At 51.2% G+C, this 22,268-nt stretch overlaps 1 protein-coding gene and 3 non-coding genes across 4 annotated transcripts; 2 read left to right on the top strand and 2 right to left on the bottom strand.

The window, feature by feature from the left end:
- Positions 1 to 280: 280 nt before the first annotated feature.
- Positions 281 to 20,644, bottom strand: ZNF783 (zinc finger protein 783). Its single transcript, XM_066262550.1, has 7 exons — positions 20,486 to 20,644; positions 16,537 to 16,938; positions 16,327 to 16,453; positions 16,036 to 16,164; positions 12,631 to 12,753; positions 11,498 to 11,608; positions 281 to 9,730 (listed from the first exon to the last, which is right to left on the bottom strand). Exons 1-7 carry the CDS (start codon positions 20,507 to 20,509, stop codon positions 8,868 to 8,870), a joined length of 1,779 nt encoding a protein of 592 aa, XP_066118647.1. The 5' UTR covers positions 20,510 to 20,644; the 3' UTR covers positions 281 to 8,867.
- TRNAC-GCA (transfer RNA cysteine (anticodon GCA)) lies at positions 1,815 to 1,886 on the top strand. Its single transcript has one exon. It is a non-coding gene; the product is annotated as a tRNA-Cys (tRNA).
- On the top strand, positions 2,643 to 2,714 carry TRNAC-GCA (transfer RNA cysteine (anticodon GCA)). Its single transcript has one exon. It is a non-coding gene; the product is annotated as a tRNA-Cys (tRNA).
- On the bottom strand, positions 19,343 to 19,449 carry LOC136327879 (U6 spliceosomal RNA). Its single transcript, XR_010729938.1, has one exon. It is a non-coding gene; the product is annotated as a U6 spliceosomal RNA (small nuclear RNA).
- Positions 20,645 to 22,268: the final 1,624 nt, after the last annotated feature.

Below are 22,268 nucleotides of genomic sequence, written 5' to 3' on the forward strand. Positions count from 1 at the left end.
GAACCACGTCCCAACTCACTCACTTCTAGAGGAGAAAAGAAGTTGAAATCAATTTCTGAGTATTAATTATTGCATGAGATTGGCTTTCTGTCACCTCAGAACGATCATTAAAGTCACTTGGACAAAAGAAATATGTCACCAACAGAATATGAAGGGACAGCGATGAGAGGCAAAGATGAGGTTGCTTTTATTTCCTCGAGTCCTACGAGTCCAATGTACCAGATGCAAAAGTGGCACAGACAGCTTTCAAAGACATGATGTCATGTGCAGAAGAATTTTATTTTTCCATGTGCAGAAGAATTTAAGATGCAGAACTATACATTCAGCCATTCGGGTTTTAAAAACATATACAGAATACTGAATATTGTTTATGGATACTTAGACATGAACATAAAAGAATTTAGGGGAACTTGTACCTAGAATATATAAAGTTATCCAAATTCAACAAAAGAGTCCAATTAGAAAATGGAACAAAGACATGAGCACATATTTTTCACCAAAGAGGATATCCGGATGGGAAAATAAGCACTCGAAAAGATGTCAACATGATTACCATCAGGGAGGTGCAGACTGAAACTACAGTGAGATGTCACCACATACCTATCAGCAGGACTGAAATACAAAAGGTGAAACATCAAGTGCTGGTGAGGATGCAGAAAAAGACGGGTCACTCATATATAGCAATAAGGATGTAAAATGGTACAGCCACTCTGGAAAAAGAGTCTGGCAAGTTCTTAACCAAACTAAATACACACTTACTATATATGATGGTTTTACATGTTAATTTGGGCCATGTGGTGCTCAGATATTTGGTCAAACTCTCCTCTGGGTGTGTCTGTGAGGGTTTTTTTAAAGAGATTAACACTGGGAAAGGCCAGTTGCCATGTCACGAGGATACAAGCAGCCCTGTGAAGAGGCTCATGTGACAAGGAATGACAGCCTTCTGCCAACAGCCAGTGAGGAACTGAGTCCTCTTTCCAACAGCATGTGAGTGTTCCTCCAGCCCCAGTCAAACCTTCAGATGAACAGCTCCAGCTGATGTCTTATCTGCAACCTCATGAGAAACCCTGAACCAGAATTGCCCAGCTAAATCAATCCCAGATTCCTGAGCCTCTGAAACTGGAGGATACAGTACCTATCAGTTGAAGCTGCTAGTTGTTGGGGTATTTTGTTATGCAGTAGTATCTAATTAATAGAGTCCTTCGGCCATCGATCCTGACATACCTCTCCTAGAATCTACCAAGCCTCTGGACCTCTTGGGGAAGCACAAGAAAGACACTGATTTGGTGATAAGATAGAAAGCCAAAGAAACAAAGTTTCAAGATGTAGGTCATCATGGATGGGAGGGGATGGCTTAAGACAGGAAGAAGTGAGCATGAGGGCAGGATACCCGAGACAAAACGCTGAAATAAGAACTGTTGTTCAAATGTATTAAACATACGCAGAATTTGAAGTGGAGGTGGGGGAGGTTGTTTTGGAACCACACTGTGGATACTTGAAAGTAATCTCAATTGAAAAGGAAGTGAAGAACAGTCTAGTAGTTGCTTATGAAGTATCAATTTCCTTTTGGATTTCATCTTCTGCCTGATATACAAAACAAGGTCCAGACTTTGTTGCCTCAAAAGCAGCCTTCAGTTGCTTTCTAAGCTGATGCCAACAAGAGAGGTTGCCTTTCTGGGAAAAAAGAATAGTTATGGTGTAAGAATTGCAAGTACAGTTGAGCAGGGCTAATAACAGCTCTCTGGTGAATTGAAATCAACAGCCCACGTATGAGAGAAATAAAGAACTTTATTAGCTACATACTATTGGCAAAAGGGGGTATAGCTCAGGGGTAGAGCATTTGACTGCAGATCAAGAGGTCCCTGGTTCAAATCCGGGTGCCCCCTTTGAGAGTCCTCTTTTCCTTCTTTAACCGGATTGACAAAATCAATTCTATGACAACCATACTCTAGTCTCCTTACAGGCGGTGGCTGGCTAGAGCCTATGAAATGACACCTTTATGGCCATCCTTCTGTTAGGCTCCAGGTAGGCAATGCACAATCTTCCATGTCCTTCTGGAACCCTATTGGCAGGATCAACCAGGAAGCCACCTGGCAAAGGAGAAGCCTGGTTTACAGAAGCCCAGACCAGCACCGCAGAGCAGAGGACAGAAAGGTGGACCTGGAGACAATCATTTCTTCAAATGTTTCCTCTCCCCCAGCAGTTAAAGGGTTGACTATACGGAGATTTGGGGCACAGGAGAGTGGTCAGCCCGCATGCTCACGTGTGGCTTTGTGCAGAGCTCTGATCCGTGTCCAGTCGATGGGTGTTCTGTCTCTGAGGTGCCCCATACGTGGTCAGGCCATCGGGCATTCTGAGTCTGGTCTCAGATGCTCAACATCAAAACTACAACAGAGACATGACTGCAGCTCCTTCCAGCTGTCAGGGGTGCTCCCCAGGTTATGCCCTCCTCCAGGGACTAGGGGTGAGAGGCTGTGGAACTGTGGGAGGAGGGCACCTGTTGCTCCCTTTGATGTGGGGACAAGTTTGCAGTAAAGCAGGTCTGGCAGCTCAGCCAAGCCATGAGGAAGGGGCACCTGGGACAGAAGCTCTGGGTGTGGCTACACAGTAAAAGGTGTTCATTGAGCCTTAATGGTATGGCAGGGGGTATAGCTCAGTGGTAGAGCATTTGACTGCAGATCAAGAGGTCCCCAGTTCAAATCTGGGTGCCCCCTAGCATTTTAGTCCCTAAAAGTTGGAAAGGAGTTCCAGTTTCCTTCTTCTTTCTGAATCTGATCTCTGAGTCTTCCTGCAAAGGGTGAAGAAGCTGAGGAGGCCCTTCCCGCCCAGAGCAGGGCAGCTCTGCTCAAGTGATGAGTTTGTCCCCTTTCTCTGATCTTCCCACTCTCCCCTCACCGGGTCACCTTTCTCCAGTGTGGACTTGATCTCCTGGATGAGGTTGAGGACTTTGACTTTTGAAGGTAGCCAGAGAGAAATCTGAGATCACTTACAAATGAACACCAGTTGGATGCTAGTCAGCCTCTCAACAGGTGCAAGAGAAACCAGAAGACAGTGCAATGCACATTTCATAGGTTGAGAGGAAATAAGTCAGCTCTGAATTCTATTCCCAGCTAAACTATTCTTCAAGAACAGACAAAAGCTGAGAGTCTACTACTCACAGACTCTCACTAAAGAAAATTTTAAATAAATAATATACTTAAAAGAAAAATTTTAATATACACTTTTAGAAAAAAGAAAAATGATCCCAGATGGGAGGTCTGAGGTACAAGGAATGTTGAACAAGGAAATTGTAAGATATGTAAGAAATTTAAAATTCATTGCCTGGCCCTAGTGCTGATCTGGAACACTGAGGTTGCGGGTTCAAAGCCCTGAGTTTGCCCAGTCAGGGCACATGCAATGATGCAATCAATAAAAAGCTAGAATGAAACAACTACTTCTTGTCTCCCTGCTTCTGTAAAAATCAATAAACTCTTAAAAAATTAAATAAAATTCATTGACCAGGTTCTGGCTGGGTGGCTCAGTGGATCCAGCACTGTCCCAGTGCACCCCAGTCAGGGTACATTTGAGAAGCAACCAATGAGTGCATAATTAATGAAACGAGTTGATGTTTCTCTCTCCCTTCTTCCCCCATCCTCTCTCCCTCACTCTCTTTGAAATCAATGGGGAAAAATTATTTTAATCATTGAACATATAATACAACATTAATGTCCATAAAGTTTTTTAAAAGATAAAACTAAAATACTGGTAAATAATATAAAATACTGGTTAACAATCATATATAAGGAATGGGGTCATAAGAATTAAAGTGTTTATGTAATTTGGGAGGAAGATAAAGATATTAACTTAAGATTTAAGAATTTGCATGCAAGATATTTTTAGCATGCAAATTTTTATGGTATTATTTTGTTATTTTTAACTGATTGATTTTAGAGACAGAGAGAGAGACTCATTGATCTGTTGTTCCACTTACGCACTGATTGGTTGATTCTTGTATGTGCCCTGACCAGGGATCAAACACATGCCCCACCATGGGATGAATGGGGCAGACCTGAGCCTCCCACCCTCACCAAGCCGGCAGTGCAGGTGACGAGGCCAGATGGAAGGCTCCCATCCTGCTGCCCTCACAGGGGAAGAAGTGGAAACCAGGAAAGATGAGGAACCCTTAGTCCAACCACTTCATTTGATAGATGTTGAAACTGAGGCCCAGAAGTAGGTTTCCCTGTGCTGATGTTACAGCCACTTCAGGCAAATGTGGAAGTCAGCTGTCAGTGTGGTCCACTGTTTATTCTGCAGCACGGGCCTACCTTCCTGTCCTCCCTTCCATGTGTCCCCCCACTCCCGTCTCCTAAGGCCCAGCACACTGGGACCCTCTTCTGGAAGAGGAACCTTCGTGGCCAGGCGAAGGGAAGTCGAGGACTCTGTTCTGGGCCGCAGCCTCCTGAGGAGGGGAAGATGGACAGAAATCCCGCTGCACCTGCTCACAGCAGTGGAAGAGCTCGGGTATGAAAGCTGGGGTCACAGGGAGTGGGGTCACTGCCAACAGCAAGTCTAACCATGTCTTGTACAAGCATGCACGTGCACACACCTGTGCTATATCTTCAGCCTGACAAACTTCACACTGCAGGACTGGACCTCGTTTTTTGGGCCTGGGGCACCCTTAAAGTTATGTCCACACTCAGCTGGAGTGTCTGAGAACTCACAGCATGCAGAGTACAACTCCAGGAGCCCTATGGCTGCAAGTGTAAATTAGGGGTGGCCCCAGCTCCCCAGAAACAAATGGGCTAGCAAGTGAGAGATGTGTGAGTCAGAGCTGCCCCTGGTGCCCCGAGAGGGGTGGGCCAGGAGGAGCAGAGGCCAATTCATAGTCCCCATGAGACCTTGGCAGTCATTTAACCTCTTTGTCTTTCATTCCATGATATCTAAAAATGTTAAAAATACTTCTACATGCCTGAAGACAGAGAGCTGATCAAATGATCTCAAAGTGCTTGCAGCCCTCAGATTGACAAAGCTCATTTGATTCATGAAAGGAATAAAACCAAGGACTTAGGGCCCACCTCCTGCTGAAGGACACAGGTGTCTCATGGTTCCCTTCATGACAAGCTTGTGGAGCTCCTTCCCCCAGTGTTCTGGGCTCTGAGAAATCATGGCTACACCTTCAACAGTCATAGGCACCTGGAGGTACAGGGCGCCCGGGCCAGTGTGAGTTACAGCCATTTCAGAAAATAGCTCAAATCAGCTCGTCTCTACTCCCCATTCCCAAAACAGAGGACACTGCTGGTCAAATGCTGAGCAAACACAAAAGCATCTCCATTGCGTTTGCTTCAGATAAACGGCAGGGATCAGCGGCTGAAAGGACCCAGGGTCAGGGCTCCTGGGTCATCCCCTCGCCTAGATCCATACACATCTTCTGTGATGGTCCCTACTTGAGCCAGTCCTCACACTCAGAGGTCATTCGGAGTAATGGGCAGTCACACTCCTCCTAGCCAATCTCACTCCACCTGCCACAGAAGACATTTCTGCTGTGTCATACTTTTCTTCTGACATTTTTCAAGCCCTTTAAAGTCACCTGTTTACTGGCATTAGAAGCCGAGGTCAGGCTTTCATAGCCACATGCCATTTCTCCGCTGAGTCTATGGCCCCCGCTGAATCCAAGTAGGACCCTCCACCTCCATCCAGTTCCTGTACTTAGGGGGCCTCCCCCATGCTGCCTGGGAGCAGCTGCAGGACCCAGAAGTTCCTGTTCCTCAGCAGGTTCTTCGTGTTCTCCAGTCGCCTCTGCAGCAGCCCGTACTCCTGCAGCAGGGTCCCCAGCACGGCCCACTTGCCCTCCAGCTGGTTCCTGAGATCAGCCACTGTCTTTTCACAGCTGGCCAGCTTCTTCTCTGTCTCTGTCTGTCTCTCCAAGCTCTTTAGTCAGCCTGGGAATGCCATCTTCACTCCGTGGTCTGCATGGCAGCCAAGATGGCCAGAGGGAAGTCTCTGCGAACTGTATTTGGGCTCCCCATAGACCATTCCTGTGACTAGACATAAAGAGGTGAGTCAGCCACAAGGAGAGGGGTCCAGGCTGCCCGTTCCCAGCTACAGGAAGGTCAGAATGCTCTAGAATGGGGCAAACTTCCTCCAAGGCATCACTGGTCAGACCTCCAAACAGACACCTCCTGGAAGAATGTCAAGACAGCAGACACTTGACCCCACAAGGCCCCCACGAGAAGAACCTTGAAGCAATAGAAGAGGAACAAAGCATTATAATAAGCAATATTAAATGAACAGAATGTAAAGGATTTGAATCCCAGCTCCACCACAGAACAGCAATATGAGTTTCATCAATTTCTTAACCAACCACTTCACCCAGGAACACAGCCTAGCAGGAGACAGGAAGTGAGAAACCTTGGCCCAGACTTTCCAGGACACTAATGCGCTCGCAAACTACTATTTCAGCCTAGGAGTTTTCCAGAAAACCCCTTCCCCTCAGTGTGCTCTTGGGCACCCGGTCCCATTCCCAAGCAGCGCTCCCTTGGGACTGGGGCAAGCACCCTGGGCCAGTGCGTAGCAGCCCACCCAGAAGAGCCGGAACCAGGTCATGTGCACACTCAAAGTTCAACTTATTTATTGAGCCCTGACATGGTCAAGGCCTGCCACCGCCTCAGTACTTGAGGGCCTTTAACACCAGCACCTTAACCCTTCTCTGTTTTACAAATGAGGAGACCAAGACCCAGAGCTGGGAGCGAGTCTCAGGCCATACCAGGTTCCAGCCTCCCGAGTCTCAGAGGTCGGCTCTGCTTCTGCACCATGTGGGCTCCCAACTCATTTCAGGGTCAAGAACTTTCTTTGAACATCTATTGATGTCAGAACTCACAAGGCCTCACCTGGGGCTTGGCACATTTAATGCTTTGGAGAAGAAAAGGGGGTGCTAGCGCCTTGCAATTTCTCGTGTTTGGCTTTTAAGAGTGCCTGTCTTGACACAGGACATTTCGCATTAGCAAAACAGGCCTAGGACTCTGAGCCCTGAGGCATCCCCAGGAAACCCCAGACCACTCTTGCAGTGGAGGGCTAAGCTCAGAGCAGCTCCCCTTGCACCATATCCTGTTTGAGGACCTGCTGACAGCCATACCTTGTGGGGCTCCTGGAGGGGCCGGGGAAGGGGCAGGGAGGCCGGAGCAGACTAGCACAATCCACAGTAGACGGGTGGCACTTCTCCCCACACCCAGGGGAGCTCAGCTGAGCTGTCACTGGATCACATACACACTCATGCCCGAGAAGACGGCAATGTTACTACCTGCTCCAAGCGACATTCAGGACTTTGGGAGAGGTGTGAAGGTCAGAGGGGCAACAGGAAGCAGCACAGCCAGGGGCCGGGGCACCTGGGTGCAGGCCTGAATGCGGTCCACTTCACATAGTGCCGGCCAGACAAGACGATCAAGACAGCGAGGAACCATCGCTCCAGCTTCAAAATCCCTCAACCTGAAGGCTGGTCTGTAGTCGGCAGCCACAGTGGTGTGATGGAAGAAGCACAAGGAGCTAGCTGCTGTCAGGACTTCGTGAGGCCCGTTGTGATCACCTGAACTTCCAGTGTGAATCTCACTGCTTTGGGAAGGGCTGTCCCACTGAAAAGACAAAAGACTCCCGGGGTTACAGCCCAATGGGAAAGTATCCTCACTGTGCACTCATGGGACCTTCCCCTCACTCCAGAAAATAAAGGTCCTTCCTGACGGAGTCTAACTAAGGGAATGCCTGGAGATCCACCTGGAAGAGAGGGGGCCCTGAACTTGAAAGGATGGATGAAACCAGGCTTCCTAATTTGTCCGGTTGCCTCTTCATCTCTTATGATCCTGACGACCCTAAGGTGAGGTAGGGAGCACTGGGCTCATTCCCTCACTTTGACAAACAAGGAACGGAATGTGAGGCTGGAGGAGGCTAAAAGATTTACCCAGATCTCCCAGTCTAACAGCCGACGCTCTGGGAGACAGCCCTCTCCTTTAACATGACAAACCATCCAGCTGGCTGACCAGCCTCACCCAAACCAGATTCTTCTCTCAGGAGCTTCCTGAGGCAGCCCCCCTGGGGTGACCTACAGGCATGGAGCCCACACACCCTTGAACACTGAGACTCTGGGCTTCAGTTTCCCCTTCTCTACTGATAACCAAAGTCAATCAATACCCGCCCAGCGGGCAGGACCGGGAACACTGGGAATCGCTCTGGGCCAAGGCACACACACCTGGGAAGACACCAGGGCAGCAGCCAAGACATCCCCATCAGCGCCCAGGCTGGTCCGGGCTGCCTCTCTACCATCCCCACACATAAGTGGGCATCAAAACAATCCTGCCCCTCAGGAGCTCTTGGTCCCCTTTGCACAAACACATACAACTTAAAAAAGCACCAGAAAAGCTCTAACAGGAGAGAATAAAGAGTTTCAAAATAACGAAGTAGAAAAGTCCAATTTCCAGTGCCCTCTCTTCAGGCCCCCTATCCACGCTGCTGTTTCTCCCACTGCAGCAGGTACCAGACCCCTGTGCACCAGAGCGACACCCCAGGGAGGAGTGCTCCCACTGACCCTGCTGCAGGAACCAAGTCTCTGGTCCACTTGCCTGTCCACGGAACCTGCCAAGGCATCCACCCAAAACCTAGCATTTCCTAAGCCTTAAGGATCTTTTATAAGTCAGGAATGTAGAAAAGGCAGCAAAGAGTGACACAGGGAGGAAACTGTCACACTCCTACACTGTCACCAAAAAAAGCTGCTGTTTCCCGTTTGAATGAAGAAAAAAAAATCTCTCCAAAGCCATCCCAGAATGAGGACCCAGCATCAGGCCTGAGTGGAAGGGCCCGCAGGTGGAGAGAAGGTCCTGCCGGTGCCCGGGACTCCTACCCGGTCAGCCCTCCTCGGAGAGGCTGGGCCGGGGCCGGGGCCGAGGCCGCGGCCGGGTTGGACTCCCCGTGTGGGCGGAGGAAGCAGCGAAGTGCGGGCTGGCCTGGCCTCGCGCATGGGTCTGCATGTGGATGGCCAGATGGTGGTTTCGGTTGAAGGCGCGGCCGCATTGGGGGCACTGGTAAGGCCGCTCGCCCGTGTGGATGCGCTGGTGGCGGAAGAGGTCTGAGGGCCGGCGGAAGGCCTTGCCGCAGTAGGGGCAGGCTGGCCAGCCCTGGCTGTTACCCGTGTGCAGGCGCTGGTGCAGCAGCAGGCTCTTACGCCGCTGGAAGAAGCGCAGGCACTCGCTGCAGTGGTACACCTTGGTGGCCGCTGGCCTCCGCCCCACGAAGGACCTGACGGCCAGGGAGCGGTGGTCCTCGGGCTCCTCTGGGAGCCAGCGGATGACGGGCCCAGGCACCACCACCTCCCCGGGTTCCAGCGTGGAGTGAGCCTCCTCCCACCCGGTGGGCGAGCTGTCCCGCGCCTCCCGCTGCTCCTCCTCCACGTGCGTCCGCTGGTGAATGGTCAGGTTGATCTTCAAGCGGAAGCTCTGGCCACAGTCAGGGCAGGGGAAGGTCCGCTCACGCCGCCGGGGTAGGATGCGGGGTGCCTCCCCCACTACCCCTGCCGGCCTAGCGTCCCCGGCCTGCACCCGGGGCACTCCCTGGGGATGAAGCCGGCGGCGAGGGCCTCCAGGCCTGCTCTTGGGCCCTTTGGGGATTGTACTCTGGGTCGGGCTGGGGGTCTTCCCCAGGAAGAGCTGCTCCGGCATCATCTCGTCCTCAGACTGTTCTTCAGTCTTGATGACCACACCACCAGGACCGCCTGCGGAAGGGAATCCCCGTGGATTTCTTGAGGGCCATGGCCCACCCAGGGCCCCTACCCAGATCTGGCCTTCCAGCCACCGCCCACTCCTGCCTTCACTGAACCCTGTCTCCTGCAGGGCTCACGGCTGGGGGCAGGTGACCTTTTCACTCAGCCCCATCCACAGGCACTGCCTCCCAATGTCACTCAGTCTGTTTGTCAGGTAGCCTATGGCTATAAGCCAAGCTAAAGACAAAGCTGCAAAACACTGAGCCCCGGAGCCCAGAGGTCAGGGGTCAGACCAGCGGGAGACATACAGGTGGGAAAATGAAGGGGCCAAGGATAAGCAGAACCCTGGACCCTCAGGAGTTCTGATGACTTTAGTTCTGCTATCTGGATGACAGTGAACCCTGTGGGCCCCGACTGCCTCCAGACAGATAAGAGACAGCCACACTCAGAGCTGCTCATCCAGCTAACAAATCCACACTGAGCGCCTACCACTGTGATCTCTGTGACACGCAGGAACCAGGAGGGCCTGAGCTTCCCAGCTGGGACTCAGTGGGGGCTGCACTTGACCCTGAGATGGGACTGAGTCAAAGGAGCTGTCAGAACACAGCAGCGAAAAGGGAGGGGGGTGCTGAGGCAACAGGCCCCAGGAACCCCTCACGCTGGGAAGGGGTGTCCTGACTATGAGCCCCACCTGGAGCTCTCCGACCTGACTTACTTCTGGTCTCAGCAGTCAGCCCCCCACCTCTCTCTTCTCTGACCATCCCCCCAGCACCCGGTGCCTTTAGCTGCTAGACCACAAGGTCTCGTCAACGGGTGACCATGCACCCTGCCCTCTGCATATTAAAATGAAAATCTTCAGCCCTTTATGAGCAACTTCCAAAGTCTCGAGCCAGAGTAATTTCTGTTCTCGCTGAAGCTTGAACTTAAAGCACGAGCTGGGAGGCCGGAGCAAGGAGAGCCCTTCACTGGTGACCTGCGGGGCAGCTCCACGGCAGGTCTTGGGTTTTCCACTCCCTGCAGCTCACGGATATCTCAGGAGAGAACTTTATTTCTATTAGAAATGGCCCACTGGTATTTAGTCCCATAGGTACAGAAGTATTAAGACTTTATAAGATTCATTTAAACTTGGGAGTAAAACGATGTATTTCATGGATGACCATGGTAATCCTGAATTTAGGGATTAGGGAAAGTCTCAGGCTCTATTCTCTGCGAAGGCCAAGGCCCCCAGATCTGTTCATGAGAGCCCCTCTGCACGTGGGACCACGCTACGACCCCACGGGGGACCCAAATCTCACCTTTGCTCTAACACAGCTGAACCAGGGGAGAGTTGGGCCCTCTCTATTGGGACAGAAAACCTGCCCCGAGGCCAGCACAGGCAATAATCACATTCTTTTTCTTGCTCATCAGTATCAGCCCAGTTTACAGAAAAGGCAAATATTCTAAGTGGCAACTAAATTTAAATTGCAGGCCACCACATACAAGCTGTGTGACACTGGAGGCCGTGAGCCTGGGCCACTCCATGGCGGCCAGGAGGCTTTTCTGTCACCAGACCACAAATCCCACGGCAGCAGACAGCTTGCTTCTCAACAGTAGCCATGCTGGACCACGGCGAGGGCAGACCAGGACCACAAAGGATCTGGGTCCCCAGAGTCCCAGGGAAATAATACCTAGGGGGTGAGGAAGGGACCCCTTAGGAGGAAACCCCCAGTCCAGTCCCAAAGAGACCCCAAGCCCCTCTGAGACTCTGCTGTGGTCACAGGGGTTTTCCCCTGCACTCACCTGGCCCCATGCTGGGCAGGATGTCCCTGGGAGGGGAGGCTGGGGAATCCCCATCTGAGGACTCTCCCTCCTGTTTAACTGAGGACAGAGTGCTGGTGCTGGCTGGGGGTCCTGCGGGAGAGAAGCTGGTGAGTGCGACCCCTTCCCAACACCGGCCCCTGCAGGGGAACAGGGGGATGCAGCCACTTCCCAGCAGGCCCTGAACATGCTCCAGAACCTCCCAGGAAGAGGGGCTGCTCTGTCCAGAGGCTGCAGCCCTGCCTCAGAGGCCACGCCCCCCAGTACCCACAACTGGTCCTTTGCACCCACGTGTCAGTCTGATGGGTTTCAAAAGGACAGAGGGTTTGGGGAGGTCCTTGGGGCACAGTGCCAGGTCTGTGACAGAACAGGGACAAGAGGGTCCTCTCTCTCCCTACACAGTGGCTGGGAAGGAGGAACACGGGAAAGGGTGGGGGTGTCACCTCCCAGCTCAGGGAGCCCATATTCAGTGGGAGATGCATGGAAATAAGTGGAGAGAAAGATCCCTGAGTCTGGAAAGTCAGGCCTGTGGGAAGGCCCCAAGGGAGGCTGAGGCAGCAGGGTGCAGTGTGAAGACAGAAAGCAAGGCTCTGGATTAGCTGCCAAACTCTAGGCTAGTGCTCTCTGACTCAGACTGCGTGCTTATGGAAGGCTGGGCAGCAATTTCCTTCCAATGGAAGCACACGGAGAACACTGGGAAGGGTGACTGACGCCACCAAGCTCACAGGCTTCAGAAAGAGGACCCTGCTGAGGAGCACACAGGCCGGCCTCGCACCACGTGTGTGACATGTGTGTCCTTGTTAGTGTACCCACTGTGAGAAGCCTGGCCCCTGCCTTCATGTGCTCTTCCCCTCACTCTCGCCAGACCAGTATGCCTCCCTTCAATACACTGAGGAATCTACACCTTTGCTCAGACTATTTCCTCCCGCTGAAATGCCTTATGTTCCCTGCAAAATCGACTCTTGTTCTATGCCTGTCTGTGTGACCTCTTTCCCGGGAAGCCTGTTCCACTCAGCCCAGCTGGTCCCAGCCTCCTCCCCCACCCTCGTCTCAGAACCGCTACTGGTACTGCGGCCAGGAGCCCAGTCCCGCTGCCGCCATTGGCCCTCACTCACCTGTGCCCGTGCCAGTGCCCGTGCCAGGAGGGGTTCCTTCCACTCCCGAGTCTCTCTCACGCTCGGGGGCCTGATTTTCCTTCGGTCCCTCTGGGTCAGCCCTAACCGAGCTCGGAATGTGCTCTGATAGGGGGGAGAGTGGGGATGTACAAGTCAGTGACCCTGAGGACAACATAGCGTTCCCCCGGGTAGCCACAAGCCTGTGGGAAATGGCTGAATGCAGGCACAGGGACCTGGGACATCAGGTCAAACACAAGGTATGACAATTAAGTGGACTTCACAGGTCATCCAGTGACTATATTCTAGGCTAAAGCTTCCACGTCTGAGAGAAGGAGACAGAGCAGCATGGTGACTTATCGAATAGCACCAGACAGGTCACACGATAGGGCCAACCAACCAAAGAACTAGCTTTTTCAGGACTCCTGGCTCAGAACACTACAACCATGACTCCCAACCCCAAGTCCTCCAACCAGCTGGTGTATAAGGCCCCTCAGGGAAGCACCCCCAAGATTCTTTTCAGTAGCTCTGGGCGGGCCAAGGGAGTCTTATTTTTATAAAGCTTTCTTGGACAAAAGAGGTGAACCAACATCTCAAAGAATAAGTTAAAATGGTAGACTAATAAAAAGATATGCAACCACTCTCATAATAAGAAAGGTACCAAGGTACCATTAGGCCCTGGCCGGTTGGCTCAGCGGTAGAGCGTCGGCCTGGCGTGCGGGGGACCCGGGTTCGATTCCCGACCAGGGCACATAGGAGAAGCACCCATTTGCTTCTCCACCCCCCCCCCCTCCTTCCTCTCTCTCTCTTCCCCTCCTGCAGCCGAGGTTCCATTGGAGCAAAGATGGCCCGGGCGCTGGGGATGGCTCCTTGGCCTCTGCCCCAGGCGCTAGAGTGGCTCTGGTCACGGCAGAGCGACGCCTCGGAGGGGCAGAGCATCGCCCCCTGGTGGGCAGAGCGTCACCCCTGGTGGGCGTGCCAGGTGGATCCCGGTCAGGCGCATGCGGGAGTCTGTCTGACTGTCTCTCCCCGTTTCCAGCTTCAGAAAAAAAAAAAAGAAAGGTACCATTAGAACCACACTGCTACCACAGCCAGGCAGACACTCCAAGGAAACTCCAGATCAGTCTCCTTTACGAACATCAAAGCAAAAAATCCTCAACAGAATACCAGCAAACCAAAACAGCAGCATGTTAAAAGGATTAAACACCATGACCAAATGGAGTATATTCCTGAAATGCAAAGACGGTTCAACATATAAAACTAGATCCATGGATTACACCATATTAACAGAATGAAGAGGGAAAAAAACCCAAGATTATCTCAACTGATGTAGAAAAAGCTTCTGACAAAATTAAACACTTTCACTTAATAAAACCACTCAACAAAGGAAGCATAGAAGGAAACTACCTCAACATAATAGCCATATATTTAAAACCCACAGTGGGCACCATATTTAATGGGGAAGCTTTTCCTCTGAGAGTAGGAAAAAGGCGAGGATGTCCTCCTTTACCACTTTTATTCAACAAAGTGATGGAAGTTCTAGCCAGAGCAATTAGGCAAGACAAGGAAATCAAAGGCATTCAAATTGGAAAAGAAGAAAATCATTTGTTTACAGATGATCTAATATACCTAGAAAACCACAAAAATTCCACAAAACAACTGTTAGAACTAATAATAAGTAAATATGTATAATATAATACAACATATATATTTTGCAGTGCTCCAGAATTTTTTTTTAATTAAGTCAGAGGAGGGGAGGCAGAGACAGACTCCTGCATGTGCTCTAACCAGGATCCACCCAGCAAGTACCCCCTACCAGGTGATGTTCTGACCTTCTGGGTCACTGCTCCATTGCTCAGCAACTGGAGCTATTTTAGCGCCTGAGGTGAGGCCATGGAGCCATCCTCAATGCCTGAGGCCAATTTTGCTAGAACCATTCCAGCCAAGGCTGTTGGAGGGGAAGAGAGAGAAGAGGGAGGGGTGGAGAAGCAGATGGGCACTTCTCCTGTGTGCCCTGACCCAATATCAAACCCAGGGTTTCCACACGCCGGGTTGATGTTCTATCACTGAGCCAACTGGCTCCAGGGCCAGAATTTTAGTAATTAGTTTATGTACGCCATGAGATGAAAAAGGTTGAAAATTGCTGGGACAGAATTTCAGTTTTACAAGATGAAAAAAAGTTCTGGGGATGCATGGTGGTGAGGGTTGTAAACATGAATGTATATAAGATCTCTGAACTGCACCCTTAAAAATGGTTAAGAAGGTAAATTTTCTGTTATGTGTATTTGACCACAATAAAAAAAGAAACAAAGTATCAATATGCAGTACGACCTGGATAAACCTTGAAAGCATTATGCTAAGCAGAAGCAGCCAGAGACAGAAGTTCTTCAGTTACATTTAAGGGGGAAAAGAGATGGATAAAGCCAACGTGGTGAACTCCTAATCACTGGGAAATTGGGGTGATATTCTGGAGGTTTGCTGTACTATCCTCTCTACTCTCATTTATTTTTAAATTTTTTATTAAACAAAGAAAAGCTCCCAAGCAAAGAATAGCTCTGCTATGTAGTCAGATTTGGAACCAATGTCCTATACACACCAGCTATGGGGACAAAGTCGGCCCCAGGCTCCTCCTGTGAGAGACTCCATTTCCTCAAAGGGAAGCCCGTATGTTCCTTCTGAGCCTTGGAGCTGCAGGTTACAGTGGGGAGAGTGGGGAGCAGAGGTGGAGGGGAACCAGGAGGTGGTGGCAACGCTGCCTATTACTGTTTGTTTGTTTTTAAAAGTTATTTTTATTACTAACAAGAGACTAATCACTTATGTTTTTTACAGAAACAGAGAGAGAGTCAGAGACAGGGATAGACAGACAGGAACGAAGAGATGAAAACATCAATCATTAGTTTTTTGTTGTGCGTTGAGACACCTTAGTTGTTCATTGATTGCTTTCTCATATGTGCCTTGACCGCGGGCCTTCAGCATATCGAGTAACCCCTTGCTCGAGCTGCGACCTCGGGTCCAAGCTGGTGAGCTTTTTGCTCAAACCAGATGAGCCCGCGCTCAAGCTGGTGACCTCGGGGTCTCGAACCCGGGTCCTCCGCATCCCAAGCCGACGCTCTACCCACTGCACTGCACCACCACCTGGTCAGGCAGCCTATTACTGTTAGTAGTAAGTCCCCGCTTACTACAAAACGCTCAGCTTTACAAAGCTGGCCACAGCATTCAGTCCTCGCAACCACCTGGTGAGAGGAGTACTGCTGTTCCTGCACAGAGACAGAAACTGTATGGCTCTTACGGCAAAGATCCTGGCCTCATGCTTGACCAACCAGCCTGGACAGGGCTTGCTTCGGGGGCCAGGGAGCCCAGGAGAACGGGGACGGTTCAGTTTGCCCGAGCCCCCTTGCTCCCACTCACCAGCTCCCAACCTCGCTGGGTGAGCTGCCTCGCTCTCTCTTCCCTCTTCCTGGCCCCACAGGCCTTCAGGACAGGGCTCCTCTCCCCTCTCCATCCGGGTCAGGATGTCCGGCTTGGAGATGGCATAATCTGTACAGAACGGAGAGAGGGAGAGTGAGGCCAGGACCGGATACCTGTAACCCAGTTAACCATGGCGGTGCAGAGACACCAGAGGAACAGAAGCCGGGGCAAAGACAGGCTGCAGGAGGCCGATCTGTGGGCAGGCGTCCAGGTGCTACCATGCGGCCTTACCCAGGGACACCAGCATCTCGTAGTTGCCCCTCATCACGTGCTTGTACAGCTCCTTCTGCCAAGTGTCCAACTTGTCCCACTCCAGCTCGGAAAAATACACGGCCACGTCATCAAAGGTCACGGGCACCTGGAACCACAGGTATCATGCACACTTACTTGCACTTACAGGCACAGCCCCTCGGGCTGTCCCACCCCAGGTGCCCAGGTTACCTTGGGGACTTCCCCCTTGCTGCCCGGGGGCAGCCGCAGGACCCAGAAGTTCCTGTTCCTCAGCAGGTTCTCCATGTTCTCCAGCCGCCTCTGCAGCAGCCCGTACTCCTGCAGCAGGGTCCCCAGCACGGCCCACTTGCCCTCCAGCTGGTTCCCGAACTCCAAGGTCGTCTTCTCGAAGTCAGCCAGCTTCTTCTCGGCTGTCCCTGTCCGTCCCTCCAGAGTCAGCAAGCGGGCCAGACAGGAGTCTACTTTCTTCTCCAGGGCCTGGATGGCGGCCACCACGGTCCACAAGGTGATCTCTGTGGAGTAGAGGTATGAGCTCTTCTCGGCAGCTGGCTGGGGTGATGGAGAAGGTGTCGAAGGCCTTTTGTCCCCAGTTTGCTTGTCCCTTTCTGGAGCCTGTCCACAAGAAGAGAAAAGAGAAACGTTATCCAAATTATATCATTGAAATGTCCATCTCCAAAGGAAACCTCTGAATGGCACCAGCCCAGGTAAAGCCCCATCTGAGACCCGGAAGGCCAGTTTGGCAGCCACGTGGTGGATAGGGAGGTGGAGACGTCAGATACAAGTCCAGCCTCAGGAACAGGAGACACTGGCTGGACCAATGTATTAGCAAGTGGGAAACAGAAGAAAAACATGGCCAGAGAGTATCTGTGGTCTCAAGACAGGCACCTCCTACCTGGATCTTAGTGTCCTCCTCTAAAATGAAGGGACACCCTGGCCTGTGGAGGTACAGTGGATAGCACTGTCGACCTGGAATGCTAAGGTTGCTGGTTCAAAACCCTGGGCTTTCCCAGTCAAGGCACATATGAGAATCAACTTATGATGCTTCCTGCTCCTCCCCTGCCTTTGAACCCAACCCCCCCACACACACACCTTTCTCTCTCTTTCTCCTTTTTCTTTCTTTTTTTTTTTAAAGAGAGAGAAGAGGAGATACAGACACAGACTCCTTCATGAGCAGGATCCACCGGCAACCTCCATCTGGGGCCGATGCTCGAACCAACTGAGCTATCCTCACTCAGTGCCCAGGGCCAACCTTGAACCAATCGAGCCACTGGCTGCAAGAGGAGAAGTGAGAGAGAGAAGGGCGAGAGGGTTGGGGAGAGAAGCAGATGGTTGCTTCTCATGTGTGCCCTGACTGCGGATCAAACCCAGGATGTCTGCATGCCGGGCTGATGCTCTATCCACCAAACCAACCTTTCTCCTTTTTCTTAAAATCAATAAATAAAATCTTAAAAAAAAAAATGAGGTGATGGTATTGTTGCAGAATAACAAACAAACTAACTAAAATGAAGAAACAGGCTCTGAATGAGGCACAGAGAACATGAGCTCTGCACTCAGCCAGCCTGGGTGCAACTAGCAACCCCACCACTCACAAGCTGGCTCACTTTGGGCAAGGTGTCTTAAACCTCTTTCAACACCCCTTCCGCACAGGGAAAATGGAAAGAATGAGAGTACTTACACAACATGGCTGTGAGAATTAACTACACAATTTGGTAAAAAGCACTCAGCACCATGTCCAGCCTGTGCTACTCAGTGAATGTGAGCCCTGTGTGGACACCGCTAAGATGATCGTGATGATCGTGTTGCGGATGCTGACTGGCTCAGGGATGTACTGATAGTATGTATAGTGCAGGTGGTCAATTGTTCCACTTCTTTTATTCCACGGTCCTTCAGCATCCTGGAAAGAGCTTCTGCAGGGCCTTGGCTTACCCTGGTGCCCCATGACAAGCGTCCCTGAGCATGTATGACGGCCTCAGTCCCATTTCATCTTGCTAAAAGCCTTGTTGGAGTGACGGATTGACATTTCACACATCCATCTGGGTCTGACCATCATTAAATCCTACCCTTTGACCTCTGAAATCATCTCAAATCCAAATCCATCCTCTTTTCTCCCCTCACCCCTGCCATTACCTAGTCCGAGCCACCTCATCTGTCACCTGAGCTGCTGCAACTCCACCCAACTGGCTTCCCCCCTTCCTCCTCCTCCCCCGCTATACACTTTGCTCAGCTCCCCAGGGTACCCAGAATAAAACCTGAACTTCTCTCCAGACTGCAGCCCACCTCCCTGACCTTGTCTCCTCCTCCTGGGCACAGACAGCTCTCCAGCTGCCCTGGAGTCCTCAGGCTTCTAGAGCACAGCCCGCTCTCCTTCATCTTGGCATGGGCTCTCCTTGCACCTGTACACACTCCTGGCTTCCGCTCATACAAACCTCCAGCTTGGACATCACCTCACAAGGACCCTCACAGACCCACACATCTAAAATAGGGCTGTTAGTCCCTTCCTTTATGGCACCAATAACCTGTCACAGCTCTGTGTGTCTGCCTGGATTTTGGCTTCCTTATAAGAACATAAGCTCCATGAGTGTAGGTCCTCATCACTGTTGTATCCCCAGCTCTGTTTCCCACTCACAGTAGATGCTCAATTAATACCTGTTGAATGAATGAATGACTAAACAATTCAACAACACATTCACTCAGTAACAATTATGGAACATCTGTCATTACTAAGGTACAATGGGGATGCATAGAAATTACATGCTTCTCATTTCCTTCTCCAGGAGAAAATTTCTGTATAGAAATAGTCACAATAAACAAGAGTGATACCCATGGGCTAACAAAAGTGGAGGGCAAGTCAGTCCTGTTTGGGAGTTTTTCTTTCTTTTCTTTTTAAAATTTATATTTACTAACTTTATTTTTTTTAACTTATTGATTTCAGAGAGAGAGAGGAAGTTAGAAACATCAATTTGTTGTTCCACTCATTTATCCATTCATTGGTTGATTCTTTTTTTTTTTTTTTTTTTTAAATATGGAACACTTCACGAAGTTGCGTGTCATCCTTGCACAGGGGCCATGCTAATCTTCTCTGTATCGTTCCAATTCTAGTATATGTGCTGCCAAAGCGAGCACTATTGGTTGATTCTTAAATGTGCCCTGACCAAGGATCAAACCTGTAACCTTGGTGTATCTGCAGGATGTTCTAACCAGCTTAGCTATCCAGCCAGGGCCTGAGAGCTCTTCTTGAATCTCAGGTGATGCTGGAAAAAAAGCGGGTGGGTAGGAAAGGTCAGAAAGAGCGCTGAGGGAGGGGTCCTGTGCTAGGCCGGAGCTGAAGATGTCACCTGTACAGTTACAGAAAAGCCATTCCCCCCCACCTCCGCCCCAGCAAACAGGATCGTAAACCTACAGAACTGCCACCCCTATCTCTCCCTGGCACTCAGGGAGACTTAAAGCAAGGGGAGGGTGAGGGAATTCCTCCTTAAGAACCATGCAGAAAAATCGATGTTCCAAAAACTTCATTGATATGCACTGGTAATAGTAGACACCATTTACAGAGCTCTCTTTACAAGTGTGTCTCTATTGTGTCCGAACAGGCAAAGAGGACTTGCTTTCTCCAGTCGGTACATAGAGCACCTTACCAACCAACATGTGCTAAAGTAATCTTTAAAACAACACCACCACCAACAAAAAACATCCTTCAATCACGCTTGTAAACAGTTTGCATTCAATACCTTAGTTCTAGGTAAAAGTAGAATACTGGGTACCTAAAAAGGGGGTGTCATTCCAAAGCCCTGGCCTGGCCTCACTGCATGAGTCACCCTGGGCCGGTCCCTTCCCTGAGCCTCAGACTTGGGTTGTCAAAACCCAACGAAGCTGGGGACCCAGCCCGGCCCGCCCGCCTCGGGGCCGCTGGGCCTCCAATGAGACAATGGATGGGGGGCTGGCCGCTCTGCTCCAGTGCAAGACCTGTCACCTGAAGAGTTCCTGGAAAGCGGGCCGGGCGCGTTGGGGCCGCTCGCCGCGCCCCGCTGCCCGGCCTGGCGTTTGGGCCGCCCGCTGCTCGGCCTGAGCGTGGCGCGGGCGCGGGCAAATGGCCCGGCGCGGCGAGCGAGTCCAGGCGGCAGCGGCCTGGCCGGTCCGCGCGTCCGCGCGCTGGGGCGCTTACCCGGTCGGGCGCCGCCTCAGCCATGGCTGCCCGCGTCCCTCTCTCTGCTGCTCCACTCGTGCCGGCCTGTCGGGCCCGGCGCGGCGCAGGCGGCGGCGGCGGCGGAGGCGGAGCGGAGCCGCCCAGCCTCGGAGCTTCTGCCCGCGGCCGCGAGCTGCGTCCGAGCCACGTGCCTCGCCGGCCCTTTAAACAAGAGCTGCGCTCGCGGCCGGGCCCGAGGGTGCGCACAGCGCCCCCTGCAGCCCGAAGGACCGCACGCCTGTACGCTCGCGGCCCGCGGCCCTGAGTCCCCGCGGCCGCGAGGGCCACCCGGAGGGGGAGGGGCGGCCACCAGCCTCGCCTGGGCCGCAAGAGTCGACGCCGCCGGGCGGGCGCGGGCCACGCGCAGATGCAGCTGCGTGGGCCCAGGCCGGCTGAACCCTCTGCAAGATGGTGGCGCCGGGGGACCCCAGCGTCCCACTCCGGGGAACCAGGCGAAGGACCTGATGGAGGAAACGCGCCGACTTTCCGAAACTTTGGGAGCCCCACTCCCACCCCAGCGCCGGATGGGTAAAAGGGCAGTCCCTGCCGGGAATCTCAGGTGTATGTCGAGTCCACGTTTTAACATCTCTAATGGACCCAATGGGACTATCAGTTTGAGTGTAGTATACTGCTCACAAACATTAGGGGATATTTCAAAATGAATATGAAGCGATTAAGAAAAAGCATTTGATTTTGGATTAAACAGGAACATCAGAAAAACAGACAAGTCAAAGAAAGTTCAATTATGCAAATGAGATGCAAAGCCAACTTTTATTTCGTTGGTGGAAATGCACTATACAAAAAAGGCTGAAAGTACTGGAGTATCTGCAGGTTCCCTGATCTCAGAAAGTGCATTTTGAAATATCCTCTAATTTTTGTGAGCAGTGTACTTTTTTTTTTTTTAAATTTTTATTAATGTTAATGGGATGACATTAATAATTCAGGGTACATATATTCAAAGAAAACATGTCTAGGTTATCTTGTCTTTAAATTATGTTGCATACCCCTCGCCCAGAGTCAGATTGTCCTCTGTCACCCTCTATCTAGTTTTCTCTGTGCCCCTCCCCCTCCCCCTAAATCTCTCCCTCCCTCCCTCCTGCGTCCTCCCTCCCTCCACCCCTGGTAACCACCACACTCTTGTCCATGTCTCTTAGTCTCGTTTTTATGTTCCACCAATGTATGGAATCATGTAGTTCTTGTTTTTTTCTGATTTACTTATTGCACTCCGTATAATGTTATCAAGATCCCACCATTTGAGCAGTGCACTTCATGCCCAGAAAAAGACGTGGGGGATAGATAAATGTTTTAAAACTTATTTATTTTTATTTCTATTTTTCCAGAACATACAGAAAGACCGCAGGAAAAAATTTAATTCATTTAAAAATAAAATAGAAAAAGCCCTTTCTCCCCCAAACTGCTTTGGGTATCCTGGGTCTCCCACTCCTGCCCTGTTGCCTCCCACCGGAACAGAGCCTTGAAGACCTCTGTGCCACACTGTGGAGGAAAAAGGGGGCACATACTAAAAGTCACCAGCTCAGGGAGGCTTGTGTGGCAGGCCTTATAAACTCAGAGACCCAAAGTAACCATGGGATGAAATTAAAACTGACTAAAAGTGGATCGTGGTGATAGTCATGTCCTAGGGCCAGTAACTTCTCTAACAAAGGCCAATCTTCACTTTAACTGAGCCTGGCTGCTTTTTGCATCTGTGATAATATTCCTTTAGAATGTTAGCAAATTTCCTTTTTTCTGGACCCCTGACTGC

The sequence above is a fragment of the Saccopteryx bilineata genome, chromosome 2 (genome assembly GCF_036850765.1).
Source record: "Saccopteryx bilineata isolate mSacBil1 chromosome 2, mSacBil1_pri_phased_curated, whole genome shotgun sequence".
NCBI lineage: Eukaryota > Metazoa > Chordata > Mammalia > Chiroptera > Emballonuridae > Saccopteryx > Saccopteryx bilineata.